The sequence below is a fragment of the Microcaecilia unicolor genome, chromosome 6 (assembly GCF_901765095.1).
Source record: "Microcaecilia unicolor chromosome 6, aMicUni1.1, whole genome shotgun sequence".
NCBI classification, from domain to species: domain Eukaryota; kingdom Metazoa; phylum Chordata; class Amphibia; order Gymnophiona; family Siphonopidae; genus Microcaecilia; species Microcaecilia unicolor.
Window position 1 is genome coordinate 188,928,171 of NC_044036.1, and position 19,472 is coordinate 188,947,642.

Sequence of the window (19,472 nt, forward strand, 5' to 3'; positions counted from 1 at the left end):
CATTTTTAGTTATGACTTCTTTTTGCCCTATTTCCTACAAAAAGTTTTACAATTGATCAAGTTATATATCCGTTAGAATCTAATATGAAAATATTGGGAGTAACAATTGATCGCATTTAACATTCAAATCACAGATGTCTGCAGTTACAACTAAGGTTTTTAGAATCTTATGGAAATTGAAGAGAATTAGAGCTCTTTTCCTTCTGAGACCTTTTGTATTTTGGTGCAAACTAGTACTATTTCAGGTTGATTATTGTAGTATAGTCTATGTAGGCTGGAAAGAACTGGTATTAAAGAAGACTGTTCAGAATACTGCGGCATGATTCACGCTATGAATGAAAGAGCATCATCACTTTTTACAAATATTGCACTGGCTCCTAATAAAAGCTAGGTCTGTTTTTTAGCTATGTGGTTTGTCCTTCAGATATGGTATGGTATGGTTCTGATTATATGCAAGTCCTGGTAAAACTCCCCATCCGAAATGCTGTTATGGGTACTAGAGAATTTTCTTGCAGCAGGAAAAAATTGAGAACAAGATAAATCTCTAGTACCCATAACAGCATTTCGGATGGGGAGTTCTACCAGGACCTGCAAATAATCAATTTTTGTTGTGGAGTTTGCTTACCAGGGCACTAAATGGTGGAACTCACTGCCTGAGAGTATAAGATATATGAATAACTTTGGGGTTCTTTTACCAAGCTATGGGGAAAAGGGCCCTACACTAGCGGCGAGGGCTGTTTTCCCGAACGACAGAATCCTTTTTACTGCAGCGGGTAAAAAGTACCCAAACAAGGCCTTGTGGTAAGAGAACTCTTACCACATGGGCATGTGGCAGGGACCCCTTATTGCCACCCACTGAGGTGGTGATAAGGGCTCCCACGGTAATCCAGCGGTAACCAGGCAGTGCACGGCGATGTCCGATTACTGCCAGGTTATCACCACACAAGCCATTTCCGGGGGGGGGGGGGTTCTTTTTCCCACAGAAATGGTGCACACTCAGGGCGGAACTACTGCTGGCAGCCACGTTGGGCTAGCGGTAGTCCCAATTTAGCATTCAGGAAGCCCGTGTTGGGGTTACTGATGCTTTGTAAAAGATCCCCTATATGAGTTTTCGTAAAATGTTAAAGACAGCTCTTTTTAATAGACACAGTTCTATGATATGTTTCTTCTCATATGTTTTATTGTTTTTGTAATTACCATTCATGTAGATTCTTTTTATTGTTCACTGTATTGTTTTAGTTGCTGATGAGCGTAAGCCACATTGAACTGATGTTGTTGTTTCAGATAATGTAGAATATAAGTGTCAATAAATGAAATAAAATAGGTATTCCAAGGTGTATTTTGTGTCTGCAGAATTTTTAGTCTATTCAATTCAAGGCCCTCTTTAACGTATAACGCTACCCCTCCACCAGTTCAGTCCGCCCTATCACTGCACTATAATTTGTACCCTGGTATGACAATGTCCCATTGGTTATCTTCCTTTCACCAGGTCTCGGAGATGCCTATATCTATCTGATGATTTAGTGCAATATGCTCTAACTCTCCCATCTTATTTCTTAAGCTTCTGGCATTTAAATATAGACATTTCAAATAATGTTTGCTATTCCTATTTACAACTTGCTCAGCAGTTGCTAGTAATAACTGATAATCTTTAAAATCTGTCTGCTTTTTATTTAAAGACACTTGGGAGGGGCATTTTTGATGTGACGTCTAAGTCCGACTTGGACATTTTGCTCTAAACATCCCAAATTCGAATAGCGAATATAGCCATGTTCATAAGCACATAAGTATTGCCATACTGGGACAGACCAAACGTCCATCAAGCCCAGCATCCTGTCTCCAACAGTGGTCAATCCAGGTCACAAATACCTGGCAAGATCCCAAAAAAGTAGAAAACATTTTATACTGCTTATCCCAGAAATAGTGGATTTTCTCCGAGTTCAATTTAATAATGGTCTATGGACTTTTCCTTTAGGAAGCCGTCCAAACCTTTTTTAAACTCTGCTAAGCTAACCACCTTTACCACATTCTCTGGCAATGAATTCCAGAGTTTAATCACATGTTGATTGAAGAAACATTTTCTCCAATTCGTTTTAAATTTACTACTTTGTACTTCATTGCATGCCCCCTAGTTCTAGCATTTTTGGAAAGAAAAAAGAAGCGATTCACGTCTACCTGTTTAACTCCACTCATTATTTTAAAGATCTCTATCATATCTCCCCCTCAGCCGCCTTTTCTCCAAGCTGAAGAGCCCTAGGTGCTTCAGCCTTTCCTCATAGGGAAGTCGTCCCATCCCTTTTATCATTTTCGTCGCCCTTCTCTATTTTTTTTTAAATGGCTATTTGCTAGATGTTTTTTTGCTCTATGCATTTATCTTTTTGGTCCATTTTCAAAAACAGAAAATGTTCAAGAGAAAAACGCAAAAAAAAAATCAAGGCACTGGGATGTAGGAGGAGCCAGCAATCTTAGTAGACTGGCCATACAGACATCCCAGCAGAGCAGTGAGGGACCCTAAGGGGTACTGCAGTGGACTTCACATAAAAGCTCCCAGGTACATACAGTATATCACAGTTACCCCCTTATATTATATGTTGAGCCCTTCAAAACCCACCAAACACCCATTGTTCCCAATTGTACACCACTATAATAGCCCTTAAGGCTGCAGGGGTCACCTATATGTGGGTACAGTGGGCTTTAGGTGAGTTTGGGGGAGGGGCTCACTCTTTCCACCACAAGTGTAATAGAGTGGGATATGGGCCTCACTACAGTGCATTGCACCAATTACTACACTACTCCAGGGACCTCTATCATATCTTCCCTCAGCCATCTTTTCTCAAAGCTGAAGAGCCCATGCCATTTCAGCCTTTCTTCATAGGCAAGTCATCCCATTCCCTTTATCATTTTCATTTCCTTCTCTGTACCTTTCCTAATTCCACTATATCTTTTTTGAGATGCGGTGACCAGAACTGCACACAGAATTCTAGGTGAAGTCGCACCATGGAGCGATACAAAGGCATTATAACATTCTCATTTTTGTTTTCCATTCCTTTCCTAATAAAACCTAACAATCTGTTTGCTTTCTTAGCCACAGCTGCACACTGAGCAGAGGGTTTCAAAGTATCATCAACGATGACACCTAGGTCCCTTTCCTGGTCAGAGACTCCTGAGGTGGAACCTTGCATCACGTAGCTATAGTTCAGGTTCCTCTTTCCCACATACATCACTTTGCTCTTACTCATATTAAATGTCATCTGCCATTTGGATGCCCAGTCTCCCAGTCTTGTAAGGTTCTCTTGTAATTCTTCATAATCCTCTTGCGATTTAACAACTTTGAATAATTTTGTGTCATCAGCAAATTTAATTACCTCACTAGTTATTCTCATATCTAGATCATTTATAAATATGTTAAAAAGCAGCAGTCCCAACACAGACCCCCGAGGAACCCCACTGTCTACCCTTCTCCATTGAGAATACTGACCATTTAACCCCACTCTCTGTTTTCTAACCATTTTTTAAAATCCAAAATAGAACACTACCTCCAATCCCATAACTCTCCAATTTCTTGTGGAGTCTTTCATGAGGTACTTTGTGAAATGCCATTTGAAAATCCAGATACACAATATCGACAAGCTCACCTTTATCCATATTCGTTCACCTCTTCAAAGAAATGTAGTAGATTGGTGAGGCAAGATTTCCCTTCACCAAATCTATGTTGACTTTGTTTCATTAATCCATGCTTTTGAATATGTTCTGTAATTTTGTTCTTTATAATAGTCTCTACCATTTTGCCCGGCACCAACGTCAGGCTCACCGGTCTATAATTTCCCGGATCAACTCCGGAACCCTTTTTAAAAATAACAATAGTTCTGTTACTTCATTTTTCAATTCTATCAATATTCTGGGATGTATACCATCCAGTCCTGGCAATTTGTTACTCTTCAATTTGTCAAATTGCCCCATTACATCCTCCAGGTTTACAGAGATTTGATTCAGTTTCTCTGACTCGTGAGCACTGAATACCATTTCTGGCGCCGGTATCTTCTCACATCTTCCTCGGCGAAGACCGAAACAAAGAATTCATTTAGTCTCTCTGCTATGGCCTTGTCTTCCCTGAGTGCCCCTTAACCAGGGTGGGACCAGGCTGCTGGTATCAGCATTTAAAAAGGAGATAGAGCAGCTTTTAAACTAGAAACTGGGGGAAGGCCGACAGTCGCTCAAAATCGCATGGTTCAGAATAAGGAATCTTTCAAAGATACCACCAAAACAGGGAAGACGGCATCCCGATAGTGAGGTTGCAATAGAGAGCATAGTAGACCAGGAGTCTTTAAATAAAAAGCAGACAGATTTTCAAGATTGCACATTATCACTGTCAACTGCTGAACAACATGTAAATAGGAACAAGAAACACTGTCTGAAATGTCTATATGTGAATGCCAGAAGCCTATGAAATAATATAGGAGAGAATATATTGTACTAAATGAAAAAAATAGATATAATAGGCATTTCTGAAACCTGGTAGAAGGAGGTAACCAGTAGGACACCGTCATACCAGGATAAAAATTATATCAAAGTGATAGGGTTGATCAAATTGGTGGAGGGGTAGCATTATAGGTTAAGGATGGCCTTGAATTGAATAGAGTAAACATTCTACAGGACGTGAAATACATCTTGAAATCCATATGGATTGAAATACCATGTGTAAAGGGGAAAAGGATAGTGATGGGAGTGTACTACTGTCCACCTGTTATCATACCAGGTTTAGTTAGGTACATAAACACTTTTGCACCTGTCTTTCTTTGGTATTACATAGAATTTTTCATTATACATATATATATATATTTTTTACCTATGATAGCTACACTTTGTTTTTCCTAAATAAAGGTTGTTTGGGGGGGGTTTTTTTAGTATGTTTTTTGTTAGGTCACATATGTAGTCAGCAAAGTAGAAAGGTTTAATTTACTTTTCTATCATATATTTGAGCGTTCTGTATATGCTTCTTGGTACCAACACTTACATACATAATAACATAGTAGATGATGACAGATAAAGACCTGTATGGTCCATCCACTTGTTTCAGCATGTATATCAGTACTTACATAATCTCACACTGATTGTGTTATTTCACGGACAAGGTTATACATATTTCTGAGCGATTCATTTCTCTTAAGTTTTATGCTTGGCTAGTTTTATTATTGTCATTTGATATGGATAAGAGATTTTCTCCACTATCTGATATTACTTATAGAACATATAAACCTAGTATAGTGCAGTTTATCTATGTCATATAAGGTGGATCAAGTATCGTTATTTAGTATGTCACTGTCATACCACATATTAGGTTAAGTTACTAAATTCCAATGAAGTTTACTATCATTTTGTATACAAACTCTGTATGTTTTTTCCCGTGAATAGGTTTTTCCTATGCTTAGATAGTATTGGCAATACTCATAAACTATCATTTTATTGCACTTGTATTGCTATATGGCAGATATTATGCATTTCCTTTTGTGTGTTTATTATCATATTATTGCAAGTAGTAGACTTTTTCTCCATGCATTATCAGAGACTTACTAGCATGAGTGTTTCCATGGCATGGACTTTTTAACCCACTCAAATAGGTGTGTTGTATGCCACACTCAGCTTTTGTTACAGCATTCTTTCTTCCTGGTTGCAAATTTTAAGCAGAATACCCAGCATGTTAAGGAATGCATTCAACGAACTGGGTTTCCTATGGACTTCTTGCAAAGCCATACACTGCCTGCAGCCCATGCTGTGGTTCACCACTCAGTTGTTGCACTGCATTGCTACAAAAGTGACTTTTCTTCCCCGAACTCACAAGTCATCTGACCTTTATGGACCTTTGCTTATGCATTTCAAGATCACTTAACCCCATTTTCTGATGAACATCATCACATGCAGTTTAGTGTGCCTTGCATCATTACACAGTCCTGTGTTTTCAAGTAAAAATATTTTCATGCTCATATATCTGGTATTGTGCCAAGCTTGTTTACATTATTCTGTGCTTTAAGTTTCACCAACTTGTGAAATCTTGTAATGGCATTTATACAGGGTGAACGCACATTGATGTGTTTCAAGGCCTTTAGCTTCTTTTAAAGCTAAATTCATTGAAAGAGGGGGGAATGTGGGGAAACATGGCCCTACTACTACTACTAAGCATTTCTATAGTGCTGCCAGGGTTACGCAGCGCTATACAAGTTTAACATGGGGAAGCCACACTTGGAAGTAGTATGTGCAGTGCTACACAATACATGGTACACAATACATGGTACTGTTCAGTTTTTAAACCTGAACATTAAAATTGAAGACTTTGGCCAATTCCATCTTTCTTTGCTGAAGCCTGTTGCTCAAGGTCTTGCTGTATTAGATCTCCAAGGACTACATAAGAGAAGCCATACTGGGTCAGACCAATGATCCATCTAGCCCAGTATCCTGTTTCCAACAGTGGCCAAGCCAGGTCACAAGTACCTGGCAGCAGAGGCGGAGCCAGGTTGACGGCGCGGGGGGAGCAAGAGCGGTGCGAGAGCAGACTTCCGCCAGTGCCAGAGCACATTTTCAATGCAATACATTGAAAAAAAAATAGGCGCCAGTGCCGACAGAACTCAGTTTGGGGGAGCGGCCGCTCCCCTGGCACCCCCCTGGCTACGCCACTGCCTGGCAGAAACCCAAATCGTGGCAACATTCCTTGCTACAAATCCCAGGGCAAGCAGTTGAATATCCCCGTGTCTGTCTCAATAGTAGACTATGGACCTTTCCTCCAGAAACTTGTCCAAACCTTTTTTAGACCCAGATACGCTATCCGCAGTTACCACATCCTCTGGCAAACAGTTCCAGAGCTTAACTATTCATTGAGTGGTCGCTCTTCTTTGAACCTTTTCTAATTCCACTATATCTTTTTTGAGATACGGCAACCAGAACTGAATACAATACTCAAGATGCGGTTGCATCATGGAGCGATACAGAGGCATTATATTATTTTCAGTCTTATTCATCATCTCTTTTCTAATAATTCCTAGCATCCTGTTTGCTGTTTTGGCCACCACTGCACACTGGGCAGAAGATTTCAGCGTATTATCTACAATGACACTTAGATCTTTTTCTTGAGTGCTGACCCCCAAGGTGGACCCTAGCATCAGGTAACTATGATTCGGATTATTCTTTCCAATGTGCATCACCTTGCATTTCTCCACATTAAATTTCATCTGCCAATTGGATGCCCAGTCTTCCAATTTCCTAAGGTCTTCCTGCAATATTTCGCAGTCTGCACATCTGTTGGAAGACCCTTAGTAACTGAGCTGACATAAGGGCTGGAGAAGCAGAGTGCAACAAAATGTTGTGGCTATGAATAACGCGCTCTCTGCTTAGAATAGCTCCATTCTGAATGTGATGTTATGTTTTGGTTCCTTGAAGCACTGACAATGGTTAAAATGCTCTTCAATGTAGTGCCAGTGGGACAATATTGTGGCCCCAAGAGCCACAATATGTCAGCTGAACATGTTATGTATTGACAGGAAGGACAGGTATACGTCATTACTCAGCTGCAGTTGGGCTCTTTGGACTGTAAGAGAGGGTGAGACAGAAGATCAGGTTGGTTCCTGTTGGATTCCATCTGAAGTGTGGCCTGCATCTGTGTCTGCTGACCTGAGGAACATCCTGCTGTCTCCTGAACACCTGCATCATCTGAAGTCATATGTTTTGCCATGTACCTTTGTGTAGTATGATCGGTTTATAGAAAAAGGGCCACATTAAGAGCCTTAAGGGGATGTGCATTCAGTTTTGGGCTGTTCTCATGATAAAGTCACTGTGGTTTCATAGCACTTGTATTTCCATGTTATTCTGTTGCTATTGTAAATAAAAAGAGCACCTTTTATTTTCATAATACCCTTGGTGTGGAGTTAGTTCTTTAAATTATTTAGGCATAGTGGGCTTAGATCTAAGGATAAAGGGGAACACATTTGCATCTGACACATCACTCACTAATGTTAGTTCTGTTTGGGACCCATTTGTTTTTAGAATCTATACTATCAGATACCCCAATAACATCCCAAAGGTGTATTATCTGTATTGCACCTACAGTATGCGTAATCATACAATATGGTCTCAGCCTGTCTAACTTGGGCGCCAGCGTTTATACCAGGTTTCAGCAGGTGTAAATCTGGCACCTGAATTTAGGTGCAGGAACCAGCACTAAATGTGCTTTTATAGAATCTCACTTAGCTCCAATTTTTTTCTGGTGCCAAATAATGAGCGCCGTTTACTAAATCCAGCCGTAACTGTGTATTCTATAACAGCAGCTGCGTGGAACTGCCATTATAGAATACCAGTGTAATTCACAATTATGTGCCTAACTTTAAGAACAAGTACTTACGTCAACCAAATTGGTAGTGTAAATTCTCACACCTAACTGTAGGCACTTAGACGTCTTAATGCTTTTGTTCTATAACTGTTTGATATACCCTTGACCTGCCAATGTCCCTTCCAGGTCCACACCCCCCCCCCCCCCCTTGGAATTGCATGTACAGTAATTTGAGTACAGATGTCATAGAATACCGACCATGGTCAGTTATGCACAAACCAGCCAAATAGCATCAATGATTGGGTAATGCCAATTACTATCCAATTAATCTATTAATTTACAGGCACAATTGTCCTTATTCTATAAATTGTGGGTGAAATTTTGAATGCTAGTTGCAAATTTAGGTGCACAATTTTGTAGAATTAGCGGACATATGGTTAACTGCCAGTATTCCTATGTGAAAATTGCAATATTATCCCTTCTAGAGATAAGTGCTGACAGTTCTACCTGGAAGCTGCCAAATTGAAACCACTCTTTTTGGGAAGTGTACATTTCCAAAACGCATGCTCCCACTACAGGCCAGCAAATATACGTGCACTCCAGAATGTCCTTATACACATTTCAGGAAAACACAGGAAGAACTGAGCATGCTCCATGCTCGACATCTCAAGTTTGATCGCAACGATCTATCTAAAGAGGGTCTAATTTTTTTTTTTAATTAGCACAACAAAGCTGCTGAAATTGCAGCTAAAGCGAAGCCACAGATCTCTACGCTGTTTGAAAGCAGGTGTAAATGGTCATGCTTACACATCTATTTTATGAAATATGAAATATGAGTGGAGAAGTGGCCTAGTGGTTAGAGTGGTGGACTTTGGTCCTAGGGAACTGGGTTCAATTCCCATTGCAGGCACAGGCAGCTCCTTGTGACTCTGGGCAAGTCACTTAACCCTCCATTGCCCCATGTACAAATAAGTACCTGTATATAATATGTAAGCCGCATTGAACCTGCTATGAGTGGGAAAGCGCGGGGTACAAATGTAAGAAAAATAAATATGCACACAAATTTTAACTTTGTCCATGCTCTGGTCACATTCCACTCCAGAACGCACCTACACCAAAGTCACATAAAAGTATGTGCGGTCTTGTCATCATGCATACTTTTAGATGTAGATTAAGTTTAGCAGAGGTCTTTGACATGGATATGCTCTCATACATATACAAAAATACCTTCACAAAGTTACCCTCGTAGGCACTGTTCCCTCTAAGCTGAGCGGGGGGGTCCTCCACCTACAGTCCTGCCTGTGTATGTGTGTGTGAGGGGGGGAGGGTGCTGTGTCACATCACATTTTCAATAGCGAGGGACAGGCTGACCCTACAGATTGAAAACACATTGAAGTACCACCCCCTATTGGTAGCAAAGCAGTTGGAGGACTCCTGCTCAGCTTAGCGGGAACAGTGCTCATAGGTTTTAAAACTACTACTACTACTACTATTTAGCATTTTTATAGCGCTACAAAGCGTACGCAGCACTGCACAAACATAGAAGACAGTCCCTGCTCAAAGAGCTTACAATCTAATAGACAAAAAATAAAGCAAGCAAATCAATTAATGTGTAGAGAAAAAAAGGAGAGGAGGGTAGGTGGAGGCGAGTGGTTACAAGTCAAAAGCAATGTTAAAGAGGTGGGCTTTAACACTTACATGTGTAAGTGCTAGCACCTACATATTCAGAACCTTGAATGATGTCCCCATGTTTTGTTTTATTTTAACGTGGTTCCTTCCAAATGGCTGTTCCCAATAGACATGCTGCAAACTAAATGAGTATTCCCCCACTTTATACATATTTTACATAAGGCTCTGCCACCCATGGATGTCCCTTTTCTCATCTAGACACCCTATGCAAAATTAAGCTTTAAAAGTTGTTTTGTTGTATAATTAATTCTGCTCTTGACTCCAATATCAATGTTGAGAATGTCAGTCCCTTGGCTCCCTCAGTATCACTTTCCCATTGTATATGTTTTATTTTGTGGGGTTGGGTGGTTCTCACTATCTAGAGTGTGTCCCTACATTGTCTTACACTCTTCCTATTTTATCACTGAACAGGACTGACTAGTTACCGGATCCAGTTTGATTTTGTCCTTGTTTTGCTGTCTTTCCAATGGAAATTAAAGCTATAAATCCATAGATGGAATACTGATAAGACATTGATCAACTAAGCAAAAGTAACCAGGATCTGGAGATAATGCTAACCTGCTGTTCTCAGGTAGGGAATATCCTGATTTGGAGTGTCTAGAGAAGGAAGAACCATACCAAGTGGCCTGGTGGGCAAGGAATGCCCTACTCTGAGTTTCTGAACCCAACAGTCAGGTTTTCAGGAGATCAACAATGAATATACATGAGACAGATCTGCATTCAATGAAAGCAGTACATGAAAATATCTCTCATGTATACTTCTTGAAACCTGACTAGTTGGGTGTGTCCTGAGGGTTCTAAGTCAGTTCCCACTGCACAATTCCCACTCACCAATTCCCGTCTGGACAATTCCAACTGAACCAATTCCCACCATACCAGGGCGGACAATTCCCACCCATAACCCAAAATACACACTAGGACAAATAATCTTCCTCCCTTTTCTCTTCCACATCATTTTTGGGGCCAGTACACCCCCCCCCCCCCCCACAACATTATCTTTTACACATCCCTTTCCCCTTCTAGACATGCAGTTCATGTGGGGGGAAATGCCCCCCCCCCACCAACTAGGTTTGAACCTAATTCATGTTTAATCTGGGATCTAAATGTCATCTAATATAATAATTTGCTCCTCCAACATTCCAATGTGTCTCACTGGGATCGTAACCACCTGCTGACATCACTCCTCCAACATTCTCCTCCAGCGTTGTCCTCCAACGTTCCAATGTGTGTCACTGGGATTGTACCCACCTGCTGATGTCACTCCTCCAACGTTCTCCGTCCCCCCTCCCTCCCAGTTCCATGGGACCCTGGAACTGGGAAGGAGGGAGGGAGGGGGACACTGGAACTCGGAGGGGGGAGGGAAGGAGGGGGGCCTGGAACGGAGGGAGCAGGGGAGAGATGCTGCACATGGATGGATGGAGGGGGCAGGGCACAGAAGACATTGCGTGCATATGGATGAATGCAGGGGAGAGAGCATAATGCAGGGGAGGGAGGGGACCCTGAGACTCGGAGGGAGGCAGGGAGGGGGGGACCCTGGAACTCGGAGGCAGGGAGGGAGGGAGGGGACGACCCTGGAACTCGAAGGGAGGGAGGGGGGGACAACAACCCTGGAATTCGGAGGGAGGGAGGGGGGACAACAACCCTGGAACTCGGAGGGAGGGGGGACCCTGGAACTGGGAGGGAGGGGGGGCCCTGGCACACACTCTCATGCTCACACACACACTCTCTCTCTCACAGACACACTCGCACCCAGTCTCACTCTCTCTCTGTCACACACACACACTCGCACATTCACTCTCTCTCTCTCTCTCTCACACACACACTCTCTCAAACATACACACTCTGAGGAAAACCTTTCATTTGTGTCAGAAACGGGCCTTGTTTTACTAGTAAGTAAGTAAATAAATAAATAGATAAATACAAAGTGCAGTTCATGTGGGGGGGGGGGGGCAATGCCACCTACACCCCCAAACTAGGTTTCAACCTAATTCAGCCCCTCAAAATTACACATTGATTACGATTTATAACAAATTACTACTCTACCTATGAAAAGTTATTCTGTTATTATACATCTTCTGTGTACATCCATATGCTGCTCTAACCTTGTTTCAGACGCCATAAAAAAAATGAATATGCGTTGCCAGGACTTATGATACCCAATACAATAAAGAAGCTACAGGCTAGAGAGGGTAGGAAATGTCCCTGAGGGAAAAGTACTTGTTGGGAATTGTCCCGGAAGAAATTGCCTATGTAGGAATTAGTAGGTGGGAACTATCCAGGTGGGAACTCATCTGATACCATCCTGAGGACAGGATTGAGAACCATTGCGTTAGAAGAAAGAATTGGATCAGCATCCTAGTGTTATCTGCCAAGGAAAGTCCAAATGTGAGACTGGGTGCGAGTGTATGTGTGAGAATGAGAGTATGTGCCAGGGTCCCCCCTCCCACCCAGTTCCAGGGTCGTCCCCCCCCCTGGTCTGTCTCCCAGTTGCAGGATCCCCCCAGTCTGTCTCCCAGTTGCAGGGAGTCTCCCCTCCCTCCCTTCCTTCCTCCCTCCCTATTTCCCAGTTACAGGGTCCCCCCTCCCTCCCTACCAGTTGCATGGTCTCCCTCCCTCCCAGTTACAGGGTCTGTCTGTCTCCCCCCTCCTTTTGTCCTCCACGTTTTAAGGCACTGTCTATCCAGTTGAAACAGCTTTAGACTTGTTTCAGATGAAACAACAATTTAAAAACGACAATGTGAAGCGGCAGCTCCTAGGTTTGGTTGTTTTTGAGTGTATACCAATGACGGCTGCGTAGGGGAGTGGAAACAGAGATTAACCAATGGGCTTCCTCGCTTACCGTAGACTTGCTTTGCTCACTTCCACTCCTGTCTATTAAACGTCCTGCAGCATCTCTTAGGTTTGCTTGCTTTGCTTTGAGTGAACGCGGATGACGGCTGCACTGGAGTCGAACCCGCTGTTCTTTCCCTCCCCCCCCCTCTTCCGAGTTGCCACTGGACCCTGACCCCCTCCCTGAGCCCTCACCCGCCTCCTCCACATTGGACACTTGCCGCGCAGCCGCTCGCTCGCTGTCTTGCCGCCCTCCCTCTTCGTCCTCTCTGACAGTCCGAATCCGGACCTGGAGAGGAGAGGGAGGGCGGCGGCGGTTTTATGAGGGCGGCTAGTGTGCGCAGGTGGTTCGGGAGGTTGGCAGCCAGTCTCGATCGATTCCTAGGCAGGGGGAGGGGTAGGGAAACACGTGTTTCCCTACTCCTCCCCCTGCCTGGGTCGCTGTTTGCTGGTGGCTGAGTCGCGGTTTGCTGCTGTGCGTCGGGCTGGTGACTTCACCCGAGGCGCAGCCAATCAGTGGGATTCATGACGTCAGTTTGATCTACAGCACCTAGCAGACCACCTCCGAGGGAGCCAGGGTTCCAGCGGCCTCAGAACGTTGGAGGTGAGAATTATTATATAGGATAAGTTGAGCTGTAAATCATGGTCTAAAATTAAGAAAGGTTATGGCAGCTATTTATGTGGTACAGTCTAACAAGATAAAGTTAAATGGATGGTGATGAATACCAGAACTATCCAGTTAATTCTCAGTCAGGCACTCAATGCACTTCTCACCCCTCCTTTTCTTAAAGAATTGTTTGGTTTAAACAGTCAATGTCCAGGACATTAAAAATGATTTATTCAGTCAAATCCCAAAGTTAACCAGATCAATTGAATATCATTCACAATGTATTACATCTGTTCTACTGCCCAGAGAAATAGCAGAGAAAAATGCTGCAGCTACTTGTTCATCCATACCTGTGAGCAAACTTTCAAGAGGAAACTACCTCCAGTATCTATTTGTAAGGACCCAGTGGATTTCTTGGCTCCCCTCCCTCCCCCCCCCCCCCTATGGTGGTGCTACAATGGATCACGCCATTAAATAATATAACACTCCTGGAATGTTCCCAAATCAGACAGTATAGAGTGAGTTTGAATGGATTTGACCACATAAAATATGCAGAATGACCTGCCTGCAGGTTTGATCTATGGCATTACTGAGTAGACTCTGTAACATCTCTACTGCAGACTAACTCAGAGTCAAACCCTAAATCCCCTGAGCCAAAGGACTAATCCAAATTGCCCATTATATATGAGAAACTCACATTTTTAGAATGATGATCTCATTCTTTGCTGCTTTTCGAACTTTCCTTCCATCTTTCTTCAGGAATTTCTTGCAGGTGTAAAGCTTTCCTGTTGTTTTGTCTTTAGCTCGAAATATTTCACAGAATTCTTCACTGTGAAATGAAGAACAGAAAAACTCCCTCAGTGTTACTTGTAAAGAGAACTGGAAACATCTCACCTCACTGTCACAGGCATTCATTTCAGTTTAATAAACACATACTAGGATAATGTTATAAAGCCTTTCTGCTTCTAAAGCCTGTTTTACATATGGGAAATGACTTTTATTGTATTGCATGCAGATATGTCAAAGATTGTATCTGAATTCAGGAAAGCATGGGACAAGCACCTGGGATCTCTTAGGGAGAGGAGGAGATAGTGGATGGGCAGACTGGATGGGCCATTTGGCTTTTATCTGCCATTGTGTTTTCTAGCAAAAGCAGATGCAGACAAGGGCCTGCATTTCTTAATGCGATCTGTGCACATGTGTTCCTGAGGATTTGGCACAGCAGGGGTGGGGTTGAGATGCTATACACACGTAGATGCATGGAATACACGCACACCTTGACACCTTCATTCTGAGAGGAATTCTAGATGTTAACATTCATGAAGATTAAGGGTGAAATGATTAGAATAATGGCACACGTGTATTTCCAGATTTATCAAGGATTACCAGAAATGATGCCAAGAATTTTTGGCCCTTCTGTCAAGGGTTCATACGTTGGGACTGAAGTTTTTATTGAGATTTCCTTGCTTGTGTGTTATATATAGTGACTAGTGTGAAAGGCCCGTTTCAGAGAGGAATGAAATGGGCGCTAGCACTGCTTCCCCCCCCCCCAATGTCTGCGCTGCCATTGTCCCCCTCGCCCTCACCAAGTCGCCGCCGCTGCTCCCCCCTCTCCGTGCGGCCAGCAACTCTCTCCATCCACAGAGGCGGCGCGGCGGTACAAAATCAGCATCAGGTGTTTGAACGAAGCAGGCGAGGCACCGCAGGAGGCCATCAGGACTGGCAGTTGGCTGTGCAGCCGGTCCTCGCACCTGGACGTCAGTGCCCCTGGAGAAGGACCCTGTAGGAGCAACGTGAGGCGAGAGGAGCGGCTGCAGAGCTGTTTACACGAAGCTGTTGTTGTTTTTGTTGGTCCGGTACTGCAGCTTCGGGCAGAGATCGGAGCGGCACGGCAGGTCTGTTGGGTGGGTGTGTGGGTGGGACTGGAGGGAAAGTTGCTGGGCGGAGGGAGAGGGGGGAGCGGCGGCGACTTGGGAGAGGGGGTGTAGGGGAGACTGTCGTCTCTGTAGGCACTCCTAGGGGGGTTTGTTGATGTGGCAGGGGGAGGGGCTTGGGTTCGTGGTGTTTCATTTGAGGGGGGCAGTGAGGGTTGCTTTGTAGGCTGGGGGAGGAGTAGGGAAATACGCTCCACGTGTTTCCCTACTCCTTACTCCTGCCCCTCTAGTGTGGATGTGGTTGCGATTCGTGAAACCGGATATCTACACCACCATGCAAAACGGAAGTGAGGCTTCATTAGAACGTTGGTGGTGCCTTTTATATATATAGATAATGGATCTTGTATGTTTTTTTGACCCTCAGAGCAAGTGAGGAACGTGTCCTTACTCGCTTATGGCACCACATGACTCTGCAATAAGAATTTTATATGTAGTGTCTAATTATATTATGTGTTTTATTTCAATTGCAATTACTGTATTTTAATATTAATAATAGACATTTTTCCCAGGGTGAATAAGCAAATGAATACAAGGAATGTGCATTCATTTGAAATGACATTCCCCATGTTATTTCATGTCTTTGTAAGACTATAACTAGCAGGGGGAAACCTCACAAAAGTTTGTGTTTTTTTCTACTAGTTATAATGGTGTGCACTCTTTTGAACCATCACACATGCGTGCACTATCAAGAAAGACTGTGCACACACTGCATACTTCTGACAGCATGCAGTCTTATTGACATGAACATTCACGGAAACAACACAGGAAATTGCATAAAATGAGCATTTACTGGAAGACAGAAAAAGTACATAAGTACATAAGTAATGCCACACTGGGAAAAGACCAAAGGTCCATCAAGCCCAGCATCCTGTCCACGACAGCGGCCAATCCAGGCCAAGGGCACCTGGCGAGCTTCCCAAACGTACAAACATTCTATACATGTTATTCCCGGAATTATGGATTTTTCCCAAGTCCATTTAATAGTGGTTTATGGACTTGTCCTTTAGGAAACAGTCTAGCCCCTTTTTAAACTCTGCTAAGCTAACCGCCTTCACCACGTTCTCCAGCAACGAATTCCAGAGTTTAATTATGCATTGGGTGAAGAAAGATTTTCTACGATTTGTTTTAAATTTACTACACTGTAGTTTCATCGCATGCCCCCTAGTCCTAGTATTTTTGGAAAGCGTGAACAGACGCTTCACATCCACCTGTTCCACTCCACTCAATATTTTATATACCTCTATCATGTCTCCCCTCAGCAGTCAGAAGAAAAACTGAATATTCATTGCAATTATAACTTCAAATATAATCCTTAAAAATAATCAACACTAAATTTGCTCCTTTGACAGCTCAGGGGGACCCCCCCCCCCCCCCCCCCCTCCTTAGATAGCTCAGGGGGACTGCTCCCACTCTTTTTTGGCTGTTGGACAATTTTTGGCACTCACTTGAAAAAAAATTGGCAAGCAGCACGTTGCTCCTTAGAATGAACCTCCAATCCTAGAAAAATCATGGAGAAAGTTAATTCTTCAGAATGAAACAGTTACGGCTGTGACCAGGCCTCTGCGTTCCAACTCACCTTTCCTTTCACCGTATCCCCAGCATTGTGTCTTTCTTGCACGGATGCCTTTGCTCTAGTTTCCCTGTTTGACCATACTCCAAGCCTCATTCCAGACATGCGCTCCTACTGCCTCTTTCAGTGTATTCTCATTCTTGGGCACCAGAGATCATGACATTAGTGAGGTCCCTTATAAGGAACCATGGGACCCTCATGCATTGCCTTTGCAACACAGGTCTCCTGGTTACGTCTAGCATGTGTGTTGCACTCCAGCCCTGCCTCAGTTCTTTCTGCCTTGTCTCCAGCCTTGCCTCTGTTTGTTCCAACCCTGCCTCAGCTTATTCTTGCCTTGTGTCCAGTCCCACTCCTGCCCTGCTTCTCGCTTTCCAGTTCAGCCCTACCTCCAAGCTCCAGTCCTACCTTTTAGTTCCAGCCCTGCCTCCAAGCTCCAATCTTCCAGTTTCAGTCCTCTTCCAATCTCCAGTCATGCCTTCCAGCTCCAGTATTGTCTTCTGTTTCTGTTAGTCTAGAACCTGGTTGCTTACTGTGCATCATCCTGTGCCTTGCCTGGGTGATTTGTCTGCCACTAGTTGGGGCCCAGCTAACCTTCAGCTTGACTGGGTAGCGCCAACTCGACTGCGGCCCAAGGGTCTCACTTTTCCTGAACTGTGACAGAAAATGAACAAGGACACAGAGCAGCTGAGGAAGATCTCCTTCCTTTGTTACAGAAAATACCAGGCTGTGAGAATGTCAGTTAGCTCTTCTTTCTCATCTACCTGCATCCATGCTTGTATGTCATTCTCACAAGCAATGATGTGATTGCTCTGGTGAAAGGGAATAGGAATGGAGATGATGCTGTTAAAAGACACCTCAAGTGAAGCTGAACATTCATTTTAAACGTTAGTCATAGTGAAGGCGTCAAGGCAATTAAGTTTGCATTGGCATATGTGAAACAAGACGAAGTGATAGCTACTGATGTAATGTTATTGAGATGCTGGCGTGACCTTGCAGTGAGGAAGAAAAGTAAAATGGGAAAGCAAACAATCACAAAATTTTACAAAACAATTTTATAATTTATGTTTACTAGTTCCATTGCTACTAGGTATACAATACAGTATTCTATCTGATTGTGTTTTTACAGTTCTGTATTGGTCTTAATTTACAGAATAGTACAGAGATTACGTTTTAGTTCTCCAATCATGCTGCAGAATGTGCTATGGTGCTGTTCATAAAGAATTTTTGAAAATTAGGAACTCCATGCCTTTGTTTTTGCATTTTTTATGGGGTCACCTTTGTTTTCCATTTTACTTGCAGCAGCAGCAGCAGCATCCATTTTGTAGTTGTCAGTGTCTACAACCTCAACAACATACACATCTAAGTATCTGCACTTACACAGGTACAAACAAAAACCTTAGGACTGCAAACCCTCTAGGGACTGAGAAAGTACCTGCATATAATCAATTTAAACTGCTTTTCTGTGGTACAACCAAAGCAGTTTACATCAAATCTATGACTTTTTACCCCAGAGGTTGCATTGAGGGGGGGCTTTAACAAGGCAAAAGAACTTTGTAGAGGGGATCTTTTGAAAATAGGGTGTAAAGAGGTAAAAGCATCAGATGTGGTGTGCACCCTTAAATTTTCCCATTTGGCTCATGAGATTCAGAAAATTATTACAAAACACAACGCCCCACTATCGCTTATTCATGTTTGTTTATTTATTTATTTATTTGCTTCATTTGTACCTTACATTTTCCCACCTATTTGCTCAATGTGGCTTACACTATGTTGCAAAAGGTATAATCATAAACATATGAAAATAATCTGAGGGATAAACTAGTTCCCTTTGCTTTCCCTGTACCATTACAGCAGAACATGATCTATTCTGGACATAGTAATGTGGAGGGGCATAATCAAATGGCGCCGGCCATCTATATGGCAGGCGCCACAAACAGCAGTCCCGAACCGTATTATCGAAAAAGATGGCCAGGCATCTTTCGTTTCGATAATACGGTTGGGGCCGGCCAAATGTCAGAGATGGCTGGGTTTAAGATGGCCGGCATTGGTTTTCGCCGATAATGGAAACCGATGCCGGCCATCTCAAACTCGGCCAAATTCAAGGCATTTGGTCGTGGGAGGGACCAGCATTTGTAGTGCACTGGTCCCCCTGACATGACAGGACACCAACTGGGCACCCTAGGGGGCACTGCAGTGGACTTCAAAAATAGCTCCCAGGTGCATACCTCCCTTACCTTGGGTGCTGAGCCCTCCAAAATCCACTCCCCACAACTGTACACCACTATCATAGCCCTTATGGGTGAAGGGGGCACCTACATGTGGGTACAGTGGGTTTTGGGGGGGGGGGGTTGGAGAGCACCCATTTACCACCACAAGTGTAACAGGTAGGGGGGGTGGGCCTGGGTCCACCTGCCTGAAGTGCACTGCAGTACCCACTAAAAACTGCTCCAGGGACCTGCATACTGCTGTCAGGGAGCTGGGTATTTATTTATTTATTTGTTTGTTGCATTTGTATCCCACATTATCCCA

The 19,472-nt window shown here is 43.3% G+C and overlaps 1 protein-coding gene across 1 annotated transcript in view; it reads right to left on the bottom strand.

The window, feature by feature from the left end:
- Positions 1–19,472, bottom strand: part of CAMKV (CaM kinase like vesicle associated) — a 148,852-nt gene that overhangs the window by 111,788 nt on the left and 17,592 nt on the right. Inside the window, exon 2 of the mRNA XM_030206784.1 lies at positions 14,137–14,268. Coding sequence (XP_030062644.1) covers positions 14,137–14,268 — 132 coding nt within the window. The remainder of the gene's footprint in view (positions 1–14,136; positions 14,269–19,472) is intronic.